This window comes from Zalophus californianus, chromosome 8 (genome assembly GCF_009762305.2).
Source record: "Zalophus californianus isolate mZalCal1 chromosome 8, mZalCal1.pri.v2, whole genome shotgun sequence".
Lineage (NCBI taxonomy): Eukaryota > Metazoa > Chordata > Mammalia > Carnivora > Otariidae > Zalophus > Zalophus californianus.
In genome coordinates, this window is record NC_045602.1 from 60620197 (window position 1) to 60644066 (window position 23870).

General features: G+C 35.1%; 1 protein-coding gene across 9 annotated transcripts in view; it reads left to right on the forward strand.

Moving 5' to 3' along the window:
- Nucleotides 1-23870, forward strand: part of USP34 (ubiquitin specific peptidase 34) — a 267250-nt gene that overhangs the window by 177579 nt on the left and 65801 nt on the right. For all 9 annotated transcript variants that reach the window (XR_003524622.1, XM_027621741.1, XM_027621744.1 and 6 more), the window contains 9 exons: nt 2510-2710; nt 5297-5379; nt 9501-9541; nt 9671-9795; nt 10942-11094; nt 11973-12077; nt 14007-14062; nt 14160-14280; nt 23326-23509. Coding sequence is in view for 8 of the 9 variants with exons in the window: in XM_027621741.1 (XP_027477542.1) it covers nt 2510-2710; nt 5297-5379; nt 9501-9541; nt 9671-9795; nt 10942-11094; nt 11973-12077; nt 14007-14062; nt 14160-14280; nt 23326-23509 (1069 nt within the window). In the remaining variant the exon portion in view is untranslated. The remainder of the gene's footprint in view (nt 1-2509; nt 2711-5296; nt 5380-9500; nt 9542-9670; nt 9796-10941; nt 11095-11972; nt 12078-14006; nt 14063-14159; nt 14281-23325; nt 23510-23870) is intronic.

A 23870-nucleotide genomic window follows, 5' to 3' on the forward strand; every position in this document is an offset into this window, starting at 1 on the left:
GCTGTATCATCTTACATTCCTACCAGTAGTGCACAAGGGTTCCAATTTCTCTATATATTTGTGAACACTTTTATTTTCTGTTATTTTGGTATTAGCCATCCTAATGGGTGTGATGTGGTATCTCATTGTGGTTTTAATTTGCATTTTCTTAACAGTGAAGTTGAGGACCTTTTCTTGTGCTCATTGGCCATTTATATATCATCTTTAGAGAAATGTCTTTTCAACTCCTTTGCTCGTTTTTGAATCAGGTTGTTTGCTTTTTTGAGTTTTAGAAGTACTCTATATATTGTGAATATTAATCCTTTCTCAGATATATAGTTTGCCAATATCTTCTCCCTTCTGTAGGTTGCCATTTTACTCTGTGAATACTCTTACGCACGAAATTTTTTAATTTTCATGAAGTCTAATGTGTGTCTCTTTTATTACCTATACCTTTGGTGTCCTATCCAAGAAATCATATGTCCAAATCCATTGTCATGAAGCTTTTATCCTGTTTTCTCCTAAGAATTTATTTTAGGTCTTATATTTAGGGCCTTGATTCATTTTGAGTTAATCCTTTTTATTTCTGTAGAATTGGGAGAAGAATTCCTACTTTTATTTCTGATTTTAGTAATTTCACTCTTCATTTTTTGGTTCTTTTAGCTAAAGAGTTGTCAGTTTTGTTCTTTTCAAAGAATAAACTTTGATTTACATCGATTTTCTTTCTTGTTTTTCTGTTTTCTTTAACTCTGTTCTTTATTATTTCCTTCTTTCATCTAGTTTTGGGTTTAGTTTGTTCTTTTTCTAGTTCTTAAGTTGGAAAGTTAGATTGTTGATTTGAGACCTTTTTATTTTTAATGTGTTTATAGTCCTCCATTCTTCTTTTCACTGCATCTCATAAGTTTCACATTGACCACAGTTTTTTTTTTTCCTTTCATGAAATGTCTGTCCATATCTTGCCTTCCCCCCCCCCCATTCCCCCTTTTCTTTCCTTTCTGATCTTAGTAAAGAGGTCTTTTTTTTTTTTCTTAGTTTGGACAAATTTTTCTGCTAGGTGTGTATGGGAATATTTGCACTTAATCTGTGGCTGACTTTTTCATTATTTTGACAGTGTCTTTTAAGCAGAGAAGTTTAAAAAAAATTTTTTTTAAGATTTTATTTATTTGACAGAGAACAGCAAGAGAGGGAACACAAGTAGGGGGAGTGGGAGAGGGAAAAGCAGGCTTCCGTGGAGCATGGAGCCCAATGTGGGGTGAAGTCCACAAGGATTTTCTCCTGTTTTTTCTTCTATAAGTTTTATAGTTATCATTTACATTTAGTTCTGTGATGCATTTTAAGTTATTTTTTGTATATGTAGAGTGAGGTTGAGGGGTTATTTCATTTATTTATTTTTTTAATATGGCTATTCACTTTTCTAACACCATTTGTAGAAAGGACTGTTCTTAGGTTGTAGTATTGCTGAATCCCCTTCCCTGGTATATTGGTATAGCTATACAACTTGGCAGTGGGATTAGAAAGATAGGAAGAGAATAGTATGAAATTCTTACCTTGCACATAAATGATATTAATTTACTTAAAGGAAGTGTTTATATTTTTTTTTTTTGAAGATTTTATTTATTTGACAGAGTGAGACACAGCAAGAGAGGGAACACAAGCAGGGGGAGTGGGAGAGGGAGAAGCAGGCTTCCCACTGAGCTGGGAGCCCAATGTGGGGCTTGATCCCAGGACCCTGGGATCATGACCTAAGCCGAAAGCAGGCGTTTAACGACTGAAACACCCAGGAGCCCCAAAGGACATGTTTTTAAAATTTTAAAGTAGAGCTTTAAATCAGAAATGAAATTTTCATACTAAATAATATTTTACCAAATATTTCTTTTATTTAAATGTACTTACGTAAAATGCAAAATTTTCAGTTATTTTTTTAGAATTCTTGAGAATTCTTTGGCTCCAGAATATTGGTTATATGCCACTTGCATTGAGAAACAAAATACTTTTTCTCTTAATTCATTTTGGGGGTAGGTAAATTATATCTTTGTTTACATTTTATCTATTTATTTAAAAGATTTTATTTATTTGACAGAGGGAGCGAGAGAGCACAAGCAGGGGGAACAGTAGAGGGAGAGGGAGAAGCAGGCTCCCTGCCAAGCAGGGAGCCCAATGTGGGGCTTGATCCCAGGGCCCTGGGATCGTGACCTGAGCTGAAGGCAGACATTTAACCATCTGAGCTTCCCAGGCACTCCACATTTTACTAATTTTTAAAAAATATGGTACATTCTGAGCAGTATATTTTTTAAAAATCCTGTATCTGACATTTGTATGATGTTATTTCTTTACGTACCTAGATTTTTTTTGTCATTTTTATAAGATTGGATTGTTACTCCACATAGTACATGAGTAGTAAAATTTCTTTAGCACGTGGATAAAGTACTAGCTATAATTATTTTTACTTTCTGGCTTTCAATTTCAGGTTGTATAGTGGCCATGTTAAATTAACTAAAATAGGGAAATGACATTTTCTTCTTATCCACAGTGGCAGCTAGACTGTCTTGCTTGCTTGCTGAAGTTAATATGCCAGTTTGCAGTAGATCCATCCGATTTGGATTTAGCTTATCATGATGTCTTTGCCTGGTCTGGTATAGCAGAAAGCCATAGGAAAAGAACTTGGCCTGGTAAATCAAGAAAGGCTGCTGGTGATCATGCCAAGGGTCTTCATATACCAAGATTAACAGAGGTAAAGTACAGAAGTTACCATTAAATTGTAGTAATGAATTCTATTTGTGTTTTACAAAGTTAAAAATACATTAATGCATTAGAAATGCGATCCTAGATTACAGTATGACCTAACAACTGAAGTGATATCTTCATTTTTAATCCAATAGTAATAATTATGAAATAGTAATATTTTTCAGTTCATTATCCAAATTGCAGGAGTGAATTGTATGCCATTCTAATGTTCTCCAGCTGTAGGATTTAGTTAATCATTTTATACCCAGTAATTTATATACTAAATTCATGAGGGTCCATTTAGGGAAACAAACCACTCCAGGTATTTCAACAGAGGAGATTAAAATAAAGAATTGGTTTCACATGTCTGGATTGGGGGCTAAACATACAAAAAGAAAATGTTGAGGTAATCCAGACAGGTAACCATTCACCAGCCCTAGTGTTTGTGGAACAAGTGGAAAAAAGTTGGGGATATCAGAAATGAGGAGGTTATAAGGAAGGATCTTGTTGACCTGGGGTTTAGGCCTCTGAGGAAGGGGCTCTGCTATTATTTCTGAAATAATAATGGCTTCCCCTGGGTTGAGTACTTATAGTACAATGCTGACAGAAAAAGTAAGGAAGTAGTCTCTGTTACAGGTTGACAGAACCTCATAGGAAACCAGTTGGCAAGGGAGGAATTTAGTTTGTGATGTCCCAGCCCTAGAATCACAAAGCAAGTCTATAGAATGGTAGATTTAGAACTAAACAAAAATGGTACAATAACAAGCACATCTAGCAGTATAATTAGAATTCTGTCAGTGGTTCATGTGATCAAATATTTGCCCTTTGAATGGCTCCATCACTGAACTGGGAAGTGGGGAGAGATAAAGACAAGTTTTTAGTGAGATCTCTTACTCATTTGTAACCTTTTGAGAATAGCACCTTACCTCATAGCTGCCCAAGAAACAGCAGAGTAATGAGTTGTTTCTGATAGAGAAGTATTGTAGTGAAACATATGTTGGAAACTACTGGTGAAAATTGAAACCTGAAGGCTATTTCCCTTTCAGAATTTTGGGAGATTAAGTGGGACAAGTGACCTCTCCTAGGATTCTAAATCATTTATAGCTAATACAAGTAAAATAGAACTGTGGGGACTACAGTGTAATCTACATGTGTTCTACAGTGTTGCATATTGTCAACTCCTTACTTTAACCTTGCATTGCTGTAATGTTTCCATTATTTATTTTCCAGAATAGTCTTCCCAGGTTATAATTTAAAAACTCAAATTGATTGTGTTCTTTTCTGTTAACTCATTAAATTACTTCAAAGCTTTTGACCTTAATTAGTTATTTCCTCTTGAGATTTTAATAGTACAAATATAACACATAAAATACATGCACACATAAGTTTTTAAAAGTTTTTTTTTTAAATGTATGCAAGTACATGATTATTGACAATAATTCACAATATACAGGTGAGCCTTCCCTCCCAGTCATAGGTGCTTACCATTGATAGTTTTGTGTATTATCTTATTAGATTCTTTTCATTGCATATGCTGGTGTTATGTTTTTATAGTTTAGAAAAGGTGCTTACTATATATATTTTCCCATTAGTTGATCATAATCAGAATTTAGTATGTTAAGCTTTTGGGGAGCAAAAATTTTTCTTATATGAATTCTAGAGACACAGTTACCCAGTTCTGATATTCTGTAGATAGTGAGGAAGAACACTAGTTTGTTTTTTTTTTTTCGTAATTTACTGTCATGCATTATTTCATTTGTTCCCCTTAAAGCCCTTTCAAAAGGTTGAAATTTCAAGTCAGACTTTAAAATTTCCATCCTAAACGGCTTTCCTTGAAGCTGTCCTGATTTCACCAGGGATAGGTATAGTTGCTGCTCTCTTCTTCTGCTCATGTGGCACATGCTGTTACCTGTGTTACAGTTCTTACTGTGTTATCTGCTATACTGGACTCACATCTCCAGGATGGGAATAGTGCTTATAACATAAGTACCCAGTAGGGTTCTGATCTACAGAAGGGAGTCTGTAATTCTTTATTTACTTAAATTAGCAAATTATTTCTCCTATTATATAGAACTATATAGAACATAAAGAATTCCAGCTATATAGAAGAACTAGAACCTAAAAATCAAATACGTATTAACATCATGCACCTTGAAAGGTTGCAAACTAAATTTTGAACCTCAGGATTTTTAATCTAGAATCTGTGCCCTGTATTCATTTTTTTCTCTATTTCAGGATGGTTGAGATATCTGCCACTGGTTGGCTTTTTTCCCCTTATGTCAGAAGCAAAAAATGTTTAATTCTTGATCACCCCAATGAACCATTGACATGTGTAATATATTTTTTCACCCATAAAGAATTTATGGATCAGATACGAAGAATAGTTTTGCTTCTATATTTGTAAATTTTCTTTTTTTTTTTTAGTTGCTATTCTTAAGTTTGGTTATAAAATTCTGGTTTTCTAATATTGGGATTTTTACAATATATAATACTCCTTATCTTGTTATAGATAAAAAAGTAATTTGGAATCTTGGGTTAAAAGTGCATTTCTATGTTTGAGTGTATTTAAATTTTTAATGTTTTTGTTTTAAAGGTATTTCTTGTTCTTGTCCAAGGAACCAGTTTGATTCAGCGACTTATGTCTGTTGCTTATACATATGATAATCTGGCTCCTAGGTATGAAGTTTTTACATAATTTTTGTATGTATTTGTACCAGGAATATAATGCTTGGAAACGTCATTTTGAAAAAATTTAAAGGCTAGCAGAAAAATTGTTAGGGTATCTTAACTCATACTGTTCATCTTCATTTGTGTATTATCAACATTTTGCCAATTTTACTGCATAATCATGAGTGTGCATTTTCTGTGTGTTTGTGTGCACACATTTATTTGCATATCTTCCTGAATTTTGTGAGAGTAAGTTTCAGATATCATGACCATTTACCAATAATACTTCAATACCAGGACATTTTCTTAATAATTTGAGTAAAATATAGAAAGTTTAACATTGCTCTGATAGTGTTATTCAATGTACAGTTCACACTCATTCTCCCATTGATAGTCTTTATAATACTTTTTTTTCCTGATCCAGGATCGTGTACTTCATTTAGTTGTTATTTCTTCCATTTCCTTTTATCAGGGATATTTTGTTAGCCTTTCTCTCATGATACTGACATTTCTGAGTACTTCAGGCCAGTTCTTTTATTTTTATTTTTTTTTAAAGATTTTATTTATTTATTTGACAGAGAGAGACAGTGAGAGAGGGAACACAAGCAGGGAGAGTGGGAGAGGGAGAAGCAGGCTTCCCGCTGAGCAAGGAGCCCAGTGTGGGGCTCCATCCCAGGACCCTGGGATCATGACCTGAGCCCAAGGCAGCCGCTTAACGACTGAGCCACCCAGGCGCCCCCAGGCCAGTTCTTTTATAAAGCATCTTTCAGTTTAGTTTTTCTGATTCTAGCAATTTTGATTGTTCTTCATGATTAAATATAGATGATGTATTTTTAGCAGGAGTACTCCATGAATAATGTGTCTTTCCCAGTACATCCTGCTGATGTCAATTGGTCCCATTATTAGTGATAATAATTTTTATTAGTTTATGTGGTTTCCTGCAGGTTTCTCTACAGTAACGTTGCTGATTTTTCCTATTTAAAAGTGACCCATGGGAAGCTGCTCCTCATAAAACTTTGGCTCATTGATTTTTAGCATTCTCTGATGATTCTTGTCTGAATTAAACATTAGGATATATTTGTAAAGTATTGATTTTCTGACTCTTAACCATTCCTTTTATGTTTATTGGTTGACATTCTATTATGAGGAAGAGCTTTCTCTTCCTCCCTTTTAGTTAGTATCAGTTTGAATTATGTGGATTTTTTTTTTCCACTCCATTTGTTGTAGTTCATGACTATTAATTACTATTCACTATACTCAAATTATACCTGAGTTGGCCTCCTCAAGCTTGCTCATGTGTCCTTTTGACAAATCCTTACTATTTGTGGTGGAAGAGAGGAGTCCTTTTTTATTTTTCCTGTCACTGTAAGATCTTCAAGGCATGTAGTTTCCTTACCTTAGTCCTGGAATCATCCATTTCTTTAAGAAGCCCTAGTTATGTGGTGGGAAACTTCCAAAAATATGGGCTCTTGGTGGACTCATTGCTACTGAGGTTTCCTTGCTTCTAGGCCCTTAGTGGACAGAGCTGGAAATATGTGTATATGAATATAGTTTGAGCATGTAATAATCCCATTTATTTGGGCTACAGTAGAGATTAAAAAAATGTATGAAATTTTGATACCGAAATTCAGGTGTGATAATTGCTGACTGATACATATGACCATATGCCTTAAATAATCACATAAGTTATGTTAAAGTGTGTAAAATTAATTTCTGTGTATTCTGTAGGTGTTCCTGTTGGGCTGAAATTTGCCATTATACTTAAGTGATTTATAAAGCTAATGTAAACACGTTTGAAAGTGCTTGACCTTATTTGTGGCTAATAGCTAATAGCTGTTTTTAGATGCTTTTAAAAGTCACCTTCATAGGCAGTGGTTGCATATAAATAGCATGATTATTTTAAGATTATTTATTTTATAATTTACCTTTCTTTTGTCTCTGTCTCAGTTGAATTCACATTCATTATTTGATCAATATCTGCTTTACCCCACTAGACTCTAAGTTCTATATGAACGATATCTCATTTTTCTCACTATGGTATTTTTAGTGCCAGCACCTTATTTCATTATTTGTAAAACTTAGGAATGGACAACGTGTGGAAATGAAGAAAGTACTGTAAACATGCCTTTGATTTGTATGATAAAATACATTTTATACCCCAACCACCAATTAACTCTCCAGTTAAATAATTCTTAACTTTTCCTCTATGTCCTCACTAACCCACACTGTACTATCCCACATGCCATGATATATTTGAATTAACAAGGCCATTCAGTAACTGTTTTAGTTTGCTTTTATTTCTTGTGAATCAAGATACATTCACTTGACTTTGTTAACCTCACACAAGGAAAAAAAAATGTGCAGGTTTGATACCAGCTACTGCTGTTCAAGCTGGTTCATTCTGTGGCAATTCTTGTTTTTCATTCTACTAGTTCCATTCTTCAGGAACTTTTTACCATCTTTGTAATGTGAGCCCCCTCCTCCTGCCCCCCCATTCCTGTTTTCACCTGTGTGCCTGTTCATGCCCTGTTATCTTTTCCTTAGGCCCCCACCTTGATTCATAGGGTGCCAGGTTTATATCAATTAAGGCAGCTTGAGGATACTTTTTGCCTGTGTTATCAAGAAATTTTTTCTTTTTAAAGATTATTTACGTATTTGAGAGAGCACGTGCGTGCGCATGCATACGCACACGAGCAGGAGCTGAGGGGTGGGGCAGAGGGAGAAGCAGACTCCCAGCTGAGCAGGGAGCCCGAGGCAGGGCTTGATCCCAGGACTCTAGGGTCATGACCCAAGTGGAAGGCAGATGCTTAACCTAACTGAGCCCCCAGGTGCCCCATCAAAAATCTTCTAATGCTACATATTTAAAAGGTAGATGGGTAGGTCGTTGGTAAAGTTGGTTATACCAGTATGATAATAACTGAAATGAAATATGGACACGTATGTGATTTATAAGTTTTAACTTCTTAGTACTAAATTTTTACTTTTATTTTTTTAAAGATTTATTTGCGAGAGAGAGAGAGAAAGCATGCGAATGAGCGTAGGGAGTGGGGAAGGAGAGGGAAAGAGAATCTTAAGCAGACTGCATGCTGAGGACAGAGCCCGGAGGCAAGGTTCAATCTCACTACCCTGGGATCACAACCTGAGCTGAAACCAAGAGTGGGATGCTTAACTGATTGCACCACCCAGGTGCCCCAGTACTTTTTACTTTAAATCAATAATGTGGATGAATCTTGCTTTTTGAGACTTTGAAAGGTGTTTAACAAAGTGAGGATGCTAGAGATCAGTGCTTTTCTTTTTTTAAACAATTTATTTGTAAGACAGATAATCCCCATTTATTGGTTTTGTTAAAATGGAAGTTTTTAATACTTTTCTTTAAATTGAAGTAATACATTTTCCACTGAAGTAACTAAATGTGTGGAGAAAAATGGATGTAAAATAATACAGAATTAAATTAGTTTTCTCTACTTTTTAGTAATTTGCTTTTAACCATTTCTGATAGAAACTGGCATTAACAGTATTAAAGGAAGGGCATTGTGTGTCAGTGTATGATTTTATTTTTAAAATTAGAAGTCTGAGATTTAGAATCTAAACCATTATAACCTTTGTCTGTAATACACATCTCTTTAGTAACTAAATCTTTTTTTTATGAGATTTTATTTATTGATGTGAGAGAAAGTGGGAGAGAGAGAGTGTGAACATGAGCAAACAGGGAGGAGAGGGAGAGGGACAAGCAGACTCCACACTGAGTACAGAGCCCGATGTGGGGGGCTCAATCGCATGACCCTGAGATCAGGACCTGAGCTGAAACCAGTTGGATGCTTAACTGACTGAGCCACCCAGCTCACCCATCATGAGCACTCCTTGAGAGTTCACTTATTTCAGTCAATACTGTATTCACTCAGATATTGTTTGTTAAATCTGAACAGTCAAATGGAGTGGTTTGTAATATTTTACCAGTGTTTCTTTAAAAGATAAAGACCATAGGAAACATTTTTCTTAAAATTTATTCTCTTTTTGTGGAGAGTACATTGTGTAAACTTTAAAGGATATGTGGTAATAAATTGAGTCATTAATATTTTATTGCTAAAATTAATTAGTGGTGGTGGATTTTTTTTTTTTTTACTTTTCAGAGTTTTGAAAGCTCAGTCCGATCACAGGTCTAGGCATGAAGGTAAGTAAGGGTTCCACAAAGTTAATTTTTAATAGAGATTTGCATAATTAGATAATATTTAATAATGAATATTGTGTTTTCTTTACAGCACAAGTCTTATAGTCATACTTTTTTCTAATTTCTCTTTAGTTTCACATTATTCAATGTGGCTCTTGGTGAGTTGGGCACATTGCTGTTCTTTAGTGAAATCTAGCCTTGCTGATAGTGACCATTTACAAGACTGGTTAAAGAAATTGACTCTCCTTATTCCTGAGGTAAGATAAAGATTGAAAATCAGTACTATTATTCTTCATATTTTTTTTACAGTATTTGCATTGATAATAAAAAAAGCTAATGGAAACGATTCCATAAATATATCCCATTACCTGGAATGTACTTATTAAACAATTTCAGATGTACAGTGTTTTGAACTTTGTACACTTAAATGTGAATGTTAAGAGGCTTTAACCATAGGAAACAAATTGAGGGTTGCTGGAGGGGAGGGGAGTTGGGGGATAGATAACTGGGGAGGATGGGCATTAAGGAGGGCATGTGATGTAATGAGCACTGGGTGTTATATGCCACTGATGAATTACTGAACTCTCCCTCTGAAACTAATACTATATGTTAATTGTATTTAAATAAAAATGCAAAAAATTGTGAATATTAAATAGTCTAGAGCATTCATATTTTTCTTTCTCTGAAATAAAACCATGATTATTTTGTTTTGGAGTTTTGAAAATTTTTTTCTGAGAAGGGCCAGAGTGTTTATTTTGGTAATTTATATTTTAGAGGAAGCTTCTTTTCCTTTTTCTATTAGAGTGTATCCTTAGACACAAGAGATAAGTCAAATATATTTTTGTTCCAATGTCAACACTAAAGTCAGTCATACTCTTGCTAAAACATTTACCCACAATAGTTAAAATAGTTACATCTTTTTTAGGCAGCATTATCTTAGTACATTTAAGCTCTCAGTTGAATGCATATGTATTCTTGTTCTGGCTGTGTCACAGGTAATGATTGTGACATTTGGGCAAGTCCTGTAGAAACTGTAAAATGTTTTGGTATAAGTACTGTCTAAATTGCTTCTTGTTCTGAAAATATTTTATCCTCTTATTTAGTTTTGTAAGTAAATTATTATTAATATCCTCTCCTTTGTCCCTTTTGTATTTGTTGTTATTGTTATATTTATTTGGTTTTCTTCATGTCCATATTTGGGAATTTCTAACATGTTTCTACATAGTACTGTGTACTTTGGGGGTACTTTATTTGATCAGATTTACGTGCATGAGTATATGATCAGAACATTGCATTTAAAAAAATATTACTAAAGAAACTGTGTAACATGTTATTTCTACTGACATTGATTTTAACTTTTTAATACTTAACTCACTATCTTTGGAACTTGCTTTTTCATACAGACTGCGGTCCGTCATGAGTCTTGCAATGGTCTTTATAAGTTATCTCTGTCAGGGCTGGATGGAGGAGACTCAATCAATCGCTCTTTTCTGCTATTGGCTGCTTCAACGTTGTTGAAATTTCTTCCTGATGCTCAAGCACTCAAACCTATTAGGGTAAGATTTTACTGTGTTTAGGAGCAGTTTCTATTTCTGCAATTTTCTTTGCCCCAGGTTTTTATCATTGTATTACATACTTGCAGTAATTTTGAGTACTTGTTTACTGTATGTAGTTTTACCAAGAGAATAGTTAATACAGTTCTTAAAGTGACAGCATTGTGGACACATTGTGTCCATGTTACACCTAGGAATGGAGTTTTGGAAATAGCATTTGTTCTTACTAAAATTGAATGATAAAAACATCGTAAGTGTAGCTTTCTTCTCATTCAGTCACACAGATTTTTTTTAATCTTTATGATATTCTGAATTTTGAATTTCCTTTCCTGCTCCAGTGTATACCTTGTAAAAAAGCCTTCTACCACATAATAAATTCAGAGCTCATTAAGTAAATTCTACTAATCCCAGATATATGATGCATTGTAGGATTTACTTTTTCCTCCTCCATGTTTACCTGTCATCAAGTATGTAAGATATGTAATGTGTTTTTTATGTTTTGGATTTCAAAACTATAATAGACCATTGCATTTGGGTAGATTTATATATACTTACATTCTATAGGTTTCTTTTGTTGACACACATTTTCATTGAATTCTTCGTTTCACGTTATTTAGCATTGTATGTTACTCATGTAATGACTTTTCTGAGTGGGTTATAAGAAATTTGAGGGTAATACTTTATACTATTCACTTATGGGCCTAGTTATTCTACTTTTATAGAAGCTAGAAGTGTTCTTCCCATTTTTTTGTTAAATTTTGAATACTGTTTGTATAGGGATTTAATTTTTTCATAAGGTCTGTAGTTTCTTAAATGTATTGTAATTTTAAGTTATTCCCCTTTTTAAAATGTTTTCACAAAATTAAATTTTTTTTTTATAGATAGATGATTATGAAGAAGAACCAATGTTAAAACCTGGATGTAAAGAGTATTTTTGGTTGTTGTGCAAATTAGTGGACAACATACATATAAAGGATGCTAGTCAGGTATGTTCAGAAAATGATACATTAACTTGTATGATGGTGGATGGATCATGCTCATGTATGTTTATGACTTTATATAAGCCCTTATTTTTAAGGGCATTTTTTATCATTCTATAAGGGTTGAAAATGCCATAATTATTTTACTGTAGTTGGACCTTTTGTTTTGCTCTAAATTCCTTTCTTCTTTTTACTTTGACCTTTGTTGAAATGTCTTCATCTGGTACCTATAAGTAATTTCCTGTTTCTTCTGAGTAAGATTTGTAGATATAAAATGTTACTTGGAATGTGAAATTTGGGCTTTAAATGTAAATATACAAAGTTTTGTAATAGCATATGGGTTTGGAGTTTTGGATATGTAAAATAAAATTGCAATTCAAATAGAATTTATTTTAAGCTTAAGAAACCATTAACTTACTGATCTACTAATTTTCTTAGACAAATAGTTTCAAATAGATGTTTAAAATAAGTTAATTTCGAAGACAAACTTGCCACATAAGTTTTTTCTCGTTCATAAACCGAGTAAGCTGAAATGCATCTAAGTGTTCTCAAAAAATGAGAAACACTTTAAGAAGATACATTTAGATATTTAGGAAATATTTTCTCTTTAAAAAAAAATATTTTTTCTTTTTTAAATGTATTTTAATCTAAGGGTGCCTGCCTGGCTCAGTCAGTACAGCATGCAACTCTTGATTTTGGGGTTGTAAATTCAAGCCCCACAGTGGGTGTAGAAATGACTTAAAAAGTCTTAAAAAAATGTATTTTAATTCAAGTGCATTTTATATACTTTACAGTTTAAAAAATCCTATAGTATTTGTACTTTCTACTTTTAAGGAGCAGTGTACATTGAATTCTTAAAGTACTTTTCATTTGAGAAATAGTTACAAATATTGAATGTGTTTTACTTGATTATTCATGAAATACTGATGTCAGATAAACATTGATTTTTTTTTTTTTTTTAAATCTTGGGTTACCCATTTAAGGTAGGAATCTAATATTGCTTGCTTGCCAGTCAACATCATTTTTTCTTAGAGATATGAATTTCTTTGAGAATCCTCTTAAGTTTTGTGAAATGTTTCAGTTTGTTGCTCAGTTATAATGAAAAGTTAAATTTTTTGGAACTGTACCTTGAAATTTATTTATTTTTTTGAGAGCAAGAGCACATGCACCAGTGAGGTGGGCACGGGTGGGGAGAAGGGCAGAGGGAAAGATAGAGAGGGAATCTTAGGCAGGCTCCATACGCAGCACGGAGCAGATGCGGGGCTCAATCTCATAACTCTGAGATTATGACCTGAGCTGAAACCAGGGGTCGTAAACTTAACCATTGAGCCACCAGACAGCCCCTCCGAGGCCCTTAAATTTATTTTTTAAAGCCTAGTTTAAAGGTGGTGTTAAAAACAAACCTTAGTGGGCAAATTGACTGGTAATGTGAACTATATCTCAATAAAATTGTTATAGAGAAAATAAAACAACAAACCTTTGTATCTCCTCCATACATTACTATGACTATCATAATTTATTACTGACATTCCATGGATTGTTTTTTTTTAAGATTTTATTTACTTAATTTGGGAGAGAGTGAGCGAAAGAGAGAGCAAAGCCAGGGAGTGAGGCAGAGGGAGAGGCAGACTCCCCGCTGAGCAGGGAGCCCAATGCGGAGCTCGATCCCAGGACCCCAGGATCATGACCTGAGCCGAAGGCAGACGCTTAACTGACTGAGCCACTCATGCACTACCCCATGGATTCTTTTTTAAAGGACTGTCAATGATGAGTTTATAACTGTCAAAGACTAGCAGTATTATTTATAATTTAATTAGTATGTTAATGCATTTGGGAGAACCAAATTCTTGTTACTTACAGGGGAAGGATATTTTTTGTTTTAGTAATCTCTGCCTACTAAACACTTTGAATTTTGTATTTTCTCTTTGTATTAAGACCACACTCCTTGACTTAGATGCTTTGGCACGACATTTGGCTGACTGTATTCGAAGGTAAAATTTGATGTGGAATTGACAATTTTATCATTGAGGAAACATAAAGGACATAAGTATGTGAACTATCTTGTTTTGCTTGTGTTCTTTTTTGTAGCAGGGAAATCCTTGATCATCAAGATGGTAATGTAGAAGATGATGGGCTTACAGGACTTCTAAGGCTTGCAACGAGTGTTATTAAACACAAACCACCCTTTAAATTTTCCAGAGAAGGACAGGTAGGTATTAAGACATCTAAATGTCTGAATGAAATATGATTGAAATTTTTTTTGTTGTTGCATTGTATGTGGGTACATTAAATTTTCTTAAACATGCAAACATAAAGCTTGCTAGAACTTTGTTATTGGTAGGAAAAGAGAGCATTGAATAAAATGAACCCTAGAAATACTAATGCTAAGCTTATATGCAGAAAAAATTTTAATTCCTATGACTTGTACATAGAAAGGCAACCTCTACAATTTCTGTAGGGTTGAATATTTTGAATTAATAATTTATGCAGAATTAATAAGTAGTCATAGAGTACCTGTCTGACTGTTTTCGTGTTTTAGAAGCCCATTTGACATGAAATCAGTGAATATTTGGTAACACCTAAGCACTCTGTACCCATAAATTCCTAATTACTCTTCAGATTAAATTATTTACTCTGCCATTAGCACTTTTGTCATTGCCTGCATTGAGGGAGTTAGTTTTGGTTTGGAGGGTTGTTTTCTTGAGGTCAGTAATTGTGGTAGGAAACACAGGAATAACCAGAAGGATGGAAAATAATCCTCAAGGGCATAGAGTTGGGGATTCTGGAGATAAACTTAAGGTGACAGTCTTAACTATCTTAAATCTGTACTACTTCCCCTATTTGACAAAGCCCCTTTTTGTGCTATTTTTCTAGGTCATTTTTAAATTTTTCCTGTACTCACTGGGAATAATTTGATTGATTTAGTTTTGCTGGTTGAAGTACTATGTTACAGAAGCCAGTCTATAACTTTTATTCTAAAATATAAATATATTGATTTTTTTTTTAAGATTTTATTTATTTATTTGAGAGAGAGAATGAGAGATAGCATGAGGGGGAAGAGGGTCAGAGGGAGAAGCAGACTCCCCGCCGAGCAGGGAGCCCGATGTGGGACTCGATCCCGGGACTCCAGGATCATGACCTGAGCTGAAGGCAGTCGCTTAACCAACTGAGCCACCCAGGCGCCCTAAATATATTGATTTCTTTGATAACATATTGTAATGTGAAAATCATTGTAAAAAAAGAAATTTTTAGATAGTGCAAAGAGAAGATCCCCATATAGTTTGATTTCCCATGATGCTTAGGTGATGGATGACCTTCCAGGAGTTTCTGTAGATACATTAAATACTCAAGTATATCATTGGTATTACATAAATACCATTTTGTGATCTTTTTTTATTAAAAAAATGAATACACTAAAAATATATTTTAAAAAATAAATACATAAGGAGGGAAGCAATATTTTTATTGACATTTATGTTGTTACTGGTTGTAAAAAAAAAAAAAAAAAAAGCAACTGCAGGGAACATCATCTTTGCACCCCTGTCCCAGTATATACTCCTGTTCTTAAAAGTAAACTTGATTGATTTTAATCATAATATATTCGCTTACAAAAGGTTCTGTCCTTTTATTCTCCCAGCTGCACTGTATGAGAATTTTTTTTTTTTTTAAGATTTTATTTATTTATTTGAGAGAGAGAACGAGAGACAGAGAGCACGAGAGGGAAGAGGGTCAGAGGGAGAAGCAGACTCCCTGCCGAGCAGGGAGCCCGATGTGGGACTCGATCCCGGGACTCCAGGATCATGACCTGAGCCGAAGGCAGTTGCTTAACCGACTGAGCCACCCAGGCGCCCGAGAATGTTTCTAATATCTGAGTTTGTCAGATATCCCCACATGTGATAGCGATAGCTGAGACATGCCTTACATGTGAAGTCTTTGCCAGTCTCACTTTTGCTTTAGTTTTATGTCTTTGGTTTTTGTTGAAGATGAGTGTCTTTTTATGTACGTATTGTCTATTTGTGTTAACTTGTGAATTTTCTGTTTATAATCTGTGTATCTTTTGTCATTTTTCTTCTCATTTGTCAAAGTCTGAATTTTGAAAATATTAAAAAGAATTTAATATTCTTTTTCTGTCCTCTTTTCCAGAATTCTTGTTTTTTGCTTATTTATTTTATATTTATTTATTTTTTATTTATTTGACAGAGAGAGACACAGCAAGAGAGGGAACACAAGCAGGGGGAGTGGGAGAGGGAGAAGCAGGCTTCCTGCGGAACAGGGAGCCTGATGTGGGGCTGGATCCCAGGATCCTGGGATCATGACCTGAGCCGAAGGCAGACGCTTAACGACTGAGCCACCCAGGCGCCCCTGCTTATCCTTGTTTCTTAAAGACTACTTGTTTTTTTTTCTTTTGGGTCTTGTTTATTATACAAATAATAATCTTAGGCAAAGTTTTGAGCCCTTATAAAGGTAGATGTTGTTATTAGACCCCATTTTGACAAATGATGAAATTAAGCCATAGACAGGTTAAGCAACTTGCCTCACTGAGGTTACTCATACTCTTCACTTAGCTGACCTTCTAACCACTATGCAATACTGGCTACAGATGTTAAAATCCTAAACATATGGCTCTATGGTTTGCTTTCTTCACCACCTTAGAGAGTCTCCATATTAGTATATGCTATATCAGGTTAATTCATTCTTTTTAACAACTGCATAGTTGTGTGTGTGTGTGTGTATGTGTGTATTTTAATGTTGTAAGATTTTATTCATTCATTTGATAGCATAAGCAGGGGGAGAGGAGAAACAGGCTCCCCACTGAGCAAGGAGGCCGATGCAGGGCTTGATCCCAAGACCCTGGGATCATGACCTGAGCTGAAGGCAGACACTTAACCAACTGAGCCACCCAGGCGCGCCCCCCCCCCCTTTTTTTTTTTTTTTTTAAGATTTTATTTATTTGAGAGAGAGAGAATGAGAGATAGAGAGCACGAGAGGGAAGAGGGTCAGAGGGAGAAGCAGACTCCCTGCTGAGCAGGGAGCCCGATGCGGGACTCGATCCCGGGACTCCAGGATCATGACCTGAGCCGAAGGCAGTCGCTTAACCAACTGAGCCACCCAGGCGCCCTAACAAGAGGAATATTTTGGGAGCATGCTAGTTTTTTCTTTTGTTTCCTTTTTTTTTACGATTTATTTGAGAGAGTGAACAAGTGAGAGCATGAGCAGGGGAAGGAGCAGAGGGAAAGGGAGAAGCAGCCTCCCTACTGAACAGGGGGCCCAACGTGGGGCTCGATCCTGGGACCCTGGGATCATGACCTGAGCCAAAGGCAGATGCATATATATCCAGCTCTTAAAGATGAAAATTGTCTTATACTCTTACAGTGATATTGTAGTGAAGATGTTTATACATCTGTCACTTAGGAAATCTGTAGGAAAAAACTCTGGAAGTAGAATTGCTGGTTTACAGGGTTGTACCTTTTTGACTTTGGTCGTTATAACCATGTTGCTTTCTCTGGATGCTGAGCCAATTTATTGCTCCTACACTGTATGTCGATGAGTGCCATTTCGTCATATTCTCACCAACCCAGTATAATATCATACATTTCATTTCTGCCAGTCCAACAGGGAAAAACATTCTCCTAGTTTTCCTTTTTGTAATTATGAATAAGGTTGAGCTTCTTTGCATGTGTTGGAAAACCATTTTTTTGTGTTATCTTTTCTCTGATCTAGACTCTAGGTAGAGAAGTGGGAAGGCAAATGTGTTGGGAATCTAGCTAGGAATCAGTGGTTCTGGAGAGGGGTGATGGTGAAAAGTGTTTGGATTTGGGATATTTATTGAAGAAGGTAGAGCTCACAGACTTAAATTTGGATAGGATTGTGAGGTGGGAGAGGAGAAAGACTCCTCAGTTTTAAGCCTGAGAAACTAAATGATAATTCCATTTACTGAGAAGGGGAAATCTCTAGATAGATCATTTTTGGGGAGAAGTGAGGGTGTCAGAATCAAGCCTATTTTGGACATGTTAAATAGGAAATGTCAATTAGATATGCAAGTGTAGGTGTTTAAGGCAGTTGGTTTGGTGTAATACTAAGAAAAGTTTTATTTATATTTAAAATAAGTTTTCTACTTTAATGACTTTTATTATTTAAGAATTCTTAAAAATTTCATTGAGAGTTTACTTTAGTTCGGGAATCAGTTAACATTTTCTGTAAAGAGCCTTACAGTAAATATTTTAGGGTATGCAGGCTAAAAATGGTCTCTTTCACCACCATCACCACTAGTACTACTGCTTTCCTTCCTCTTCATGCCCTCTTCCTCCATTTTTCTAATTCCCTTTTAAAAATATAAACCTCATTCTTTTTTTTTTTTTTAAAGATTTTATTTGTTTATTTGAGAGAGAGAGAATGAGAGACAGAGAGCACGAGAGGGAAGAGAGTCAGAGGGAGAAGCAGACTCCCTGCTGAGCAGGGAGCCCGATGCGGGACTCGATCCCGGGACTCCAGGATCATGACCTGAGCCGAAGGCAGTCGCTTAACCAACTGAGCCACCCAGGCACCCCATTCTTATCTCTACCACATTGCATAGTATCTAACAACAAATATATACTGAACAGACTGATGATTAAGACTCAATCCTGATTCTTAAGAACTGACTGTGTATTTTTTAAGAACAGACAATTTAATGGTTCATTTTTTTCAGCAGGTAATTATTGAGAAACCTGCCTTATTCAAAATTTGTATGTACCTTCACAAATAATGGCTGCTCGGGATTTACCATTAGTGTTAAAAAAAAAAAAAAGACTATTAAAGGGATACCATCAGGGATGTGAGGATCACAAAGCATTGACATGATTAGGAAAGGCTTTGAAGAAGATATAGCTTTTATAATACAGGATAAAGGGATTTTGGTTTTTCTTTTTCTTTTTTTTTAAGATTTTACTTATACCGACTGAGCCACCCAGACGTCCCCAGGATAAATTTTTTGAAGTAGAAGAGTAAAACATTTTAAGTCCTAGAAAAGAATACGAGTAAAAATAAAGTGATAGGAACCACTGGATATGTGTAGGAAGTTCAGGGATTAGTTCAGCTTGACTTGAGTTTGAAGAAGTATAGGAGGTAACTTTGGGAAGCTAGAAGGTAGGTCATCTCTTGAGTTCACAGGAAATTATTTTTATATGTCCATGCAGTAAAACAAAAGCATTACTTTTGTAGTTTTAAAAAGGGAGTCTTTAAAGTGTTTGATCCAGTCAAATAACGTCAGGAATGTGCATTAGCAAAATACCTGGTGACAAATTAAGAGCCAGCAGAGTACAGTAGTCTTCAAACCTTTATTGCTCACATAGTCTTGTGCTCGCTTCGGCAGCACATATACTAAAATATTGCTCACGTAGTCTTTAAAGAATTTTGGGAAACGTAGGTGTCCTCGCACAGATTTTTAGACTTTAAAACATTTCTAGATTTTTTAACTCTGTTTTTTAAATTTTAAGTTTTTATTTTAGTTCTAGTTAACATAGTGTTACATTACTTTCAAGTGTACAGTATAGTGATTCAGCAATTCCATGTTTCATTTATTGCTCGACACAAGTACACTCCTTAATCCCCATCAACTCTGTATTTTTAAAGAATATAATTTCCAGGAATTTGTTAAAACTGAAAAAAATATTTAATTAAAAAATATAATTAATATAAAAATACTATGACCTCATGGTGTTGTCCAAAGTTTCTTCTGTATTTAATTATCATTACATTACATTTATTTGGATATGGGCAATCAAAGCAATATAAATATACTTTTTTTCATATACACAGCAAACTTAAGTAAAAGCTCTTTTTAGTAACATATTTTATAGAGGGAAATTTGTATCTTCATCAAATGTCAAAAGTCCGTCTTCTAGCATTGAAAGTAGTTGGCAGTCTACAGCAATAATTTTGTCAAGCTTTCTGTTTACATTTTTTCAGTCTCAAAAATAGAAGGAACTGTATTCATGATATATTTTTATAGAGTCTGTTGTTTGCAATTTGATTAGTAAGAACAGAATGGGTTTAGGATGTCTCATTTTTCTCTGAAACTTACAGTCTTTTCTTTGTTATATCTGGGTCGAAGTTGTTTCAGCATGGTTGTTGCTTTATATGATTGTAGAGATTTCCTTCTCATGTGCTGGGTGGCAAGTAAGTCATGTAAGTCTCGTAAGTCATCCTCGCAGGAGGTGAAGAATTCCCAAAGGGGACTTTTTCTTAAAAGACTCAAAGCCTCGGGGCGCCTGGGTGGCTCAGTTGGTTAAGCGACTGCCTTCGGCTCAGGTCATGATCCTGGAGTTCCCGGATCGAGTCCCGCATCGGGCTCCCTGCTCGGCAGGGAGTCTGCTTCTCCCTCTGACCCTCTCTCCTCTCATGTGCGCTCTCTCTCTCTCATTCTCTCTCTCAAATAAATAAATAAATAAATAAATAAATAAATAAATAAAAAGACTCAAAGCCTCAGACTCGAAGGTCAGCAAGAAAGCAGTGAGCCCAGTTGGCTCTGTGGATACTGGCATGTTTTATTCACCAGCCTCAGAGTTGTTGAGGGTCTTCTTTGCATTCCATGTCTGATCACCAAGTAGTGTTAACCTTAAAAAAAAAAACTGCCAGTTATTTTACCAGCAAAAATGGGTTTATTTGCGAATAGCAGAGACTTGCAACCCAGGGCATGCACTCTTCTGCAGAACCAGAGGCAAGTCCAAATATACCTTAAGTTTTGCCAGAGAAGTATGAAACATTAAAACAAAATTTAGTTGAAAATGAATGTATTAACAAGAAGGATGGGCCTTTTAAAATTAATTCATATACTTATAGGTGGATATTACTTGTTAATGAGGTCGAATGTGTGTTCATTAATTCTCATCCTACTTTATATTTTTATAATGTAGATTCTGGGAAACTTTATTTACATAATGGAAATGTAAACTTTGTTCACATGTTTACAGTGGAAATGGAAATTTTATTTTAACAGTGTTCTTTAATCTTTGAATTTCTTTTGAATTACATATTAAAAATCACACTGATCTATTATCAGAAACTATTTTTAGTATTCTCTCAGCAGTTTGAGATCCTTTTTTCTGTGAAGTATACCAGAATGGTTTTACCATTATTTATCAAATGGACATATTGTGGGGCACCTGGGTAGTTCAGTTGGTTGAGCGTCTGACTCTTGGTTTCGGCTCAGGTCATGATCTTAGAGTCGTGGTATTGAGCCCTGTGTCAGACTCCATGCTCAGTGGGGTGTCTGCTTGAGATTCTTTCTCAAATAAGTAAATTTTTTAAAAAATGGACATATTAATATATAGGTTATCCTTTTACTTAGAGATACCTGCTTTTCTGGTAAACTCAGTAAGGAAAATTAAATATTGTTCATTTCATTATGCTTTTACCAACCTGATATTTCTGATAAAGTGTTTTTATCTTATCATAGGTTTTAAATATATTTTATCAAAGCTTTGGAGCTATGGAAACTTAGCTCATTCAATTTCTGGTTCTAAACTGATGGGCAAAGATAGTTCGTTTTATTTATTTTTTATTTTTCTAGAGTGGGGGAGGGGCAGAAGGAGAGGGAGAGAATCTTAAGCAGGCCCCACGTTAACCAGGTACTCCCATGATACTTCATTTTAAACTGGTTATTAGCCGGTTCCTTTTTTTTTTTTTTTTTTTTTTTTTAGTTTGACTTCAATTTCTAGCTGAAGTAAATGTGTTATCTTGTATCTCTAAGACACGTCATCTAACCTCTGAATTCTAAGATAGGCAAGACAGACTTATCAGTCTGTCAGCTGTATGAAGTAGACCGTATTCACTTTCCATATCTCTTAGCCAAACTTACTTTTCATTGCAAAATCAGGACTTTGTACTTTCTTTGACAATAGTGAGATGTCATTAATGGGAAAATATTTCAAATTGTCCTTTATTTGGTTACCTGCGTCAGAGGTTCCAAAGACCATCCCCAGGTTCAGTGATTGACTGGAAGGGCTCAGAGGACTGAGCATGTAGTTTTACTAGTGGCTAAGATTTGTTACAGCAAAATAATACAAAATGAAGTCAGTGACAAAAAAGACAGCATCCAGCCAAATCTGGTGGAAACTAGGTACATGCTTTTGAGTCCTCTCTTATTGGAATTGCACATGATGTGCTTAATTTCCCCAGCGATGAGTGTGACAACACGTGTGAGGTGTCATCTATCAGGGTAACTCTCTTGAGCCTCACTCAAGCCAGGGTTTTAGGTGGGGTGAAATGGGGGTTGTCATTTATAGTACCTGTGTAACTGACCACAGTGTCTGGAATTCCAGACTCCCAGATGGAAAGCAGGTATTCAGCATAAACCAAATATAACAGGCATTGTGAGCCACTTTTATCACTTAGGAAAAGTTTTGTATCAGAGGAACGAACTCTTTACTGTTCAAATTTTCACATGACAGCCAGGGGTCAACCTTAGAATCCAGCCATTCTAAGTGTAAGAGAATGTTAGTCTTTAACTACATTACCTCTTTTCTGCACAGTACACCAGAATGCTGGTTTTATACCCCAGAACAATATATCATGGTAGTATTTGAGGTATGTGAGAAATAACTATCTTTGCTAAAGTAACAAAGGACCAATTAATAAGAAACAGGTAGGAAAGGTGACCCTTTCTCAGGCGGATCGAATTTAGAGGAAAAAATACATCTAGGATGGTAACAGTTTGAACTTCACTGGGATCGAGAGCTTGGTGTCTGAAATCCTGGCTCTGGCTTCTTCCAACTCTGTGACTCCAGGCAAGGTTCTTAGCCTTCTTTGTCTTTTGTATGGGGGCCTTTGAGTAGTATCTGGCACCATTAACTGTTCTTTATGAGTAAGTTGGTGCTTTTGCTACTGCTGCTGTTAATGTTATGAGAGTGAAATAAGGAGAAACAGAAGTAAAGGCAATCAAGATAGGAGTCCTTAACAAAAACTTTTGGTCACTTAATGGAGTGGAAAATAATAGCATTATAGATGGGAATCTATTAAGAATGAGCCTGTTAGCTATCAAGAGGTAAGGAAGAGTAAAGTTGATCCCTACCCATTGTTTTTTTTTAAGAGAAATGAACATTGGGAAGACTTTGAGATGATGGTATATGATGCTGCTCTAAGTTTTTAAATTGCCTTTTAGTAAATTGTAGATTGTCCTGTAGACTAGTTCACTCTATGTAAGGTATTCATTATATTTAGAATATAACTAATATGTAATTTTAGATAATATACTTGGCCTTCCTTTTTTTTCCAGGAATTTTTAAGAGATATCTTCAACCTCCTGTTTTTGTTGCCTAGTCTAAAAGACAGACAGCAGCCAAAGTGCAAATCACATTCTTCAAGAGCTGCTGCTTATGATTTGTTAGTAGAGATGGTAAAGGGATCCGTTGAGAACTACAGGCTAATACACAACTGGGTTATGGCACAACACATGCAGTGTAAGCATTCTTTTCCTTTTAATCTTTCTAAATTTTATGAGCAGAAAAGAGATTTTGGAAGGCATCGCTATAGAAAGAATTCACTATTCATATACTTTTAACATTATAAACTATTCTTGCTAAGATGTTAAAAAAGTAAACATTGATTTGTTAAAACAGATGTAAAGGACTTTTTATAGGTATCTGAAATATTTTGGAATTTTTTGGTTAAATAATTTAGTGCCAAGTAAAATCAAATATTGGCAGTCTTTTGAATTTTTAGAGAATGAATTAGTTTTTCTGTGTGTTCTTACTAATTTTATTTCTTTTTTGAGTGTTATTGACATGCAGTGTTATATTAGTTTATCATATATGTTTTATG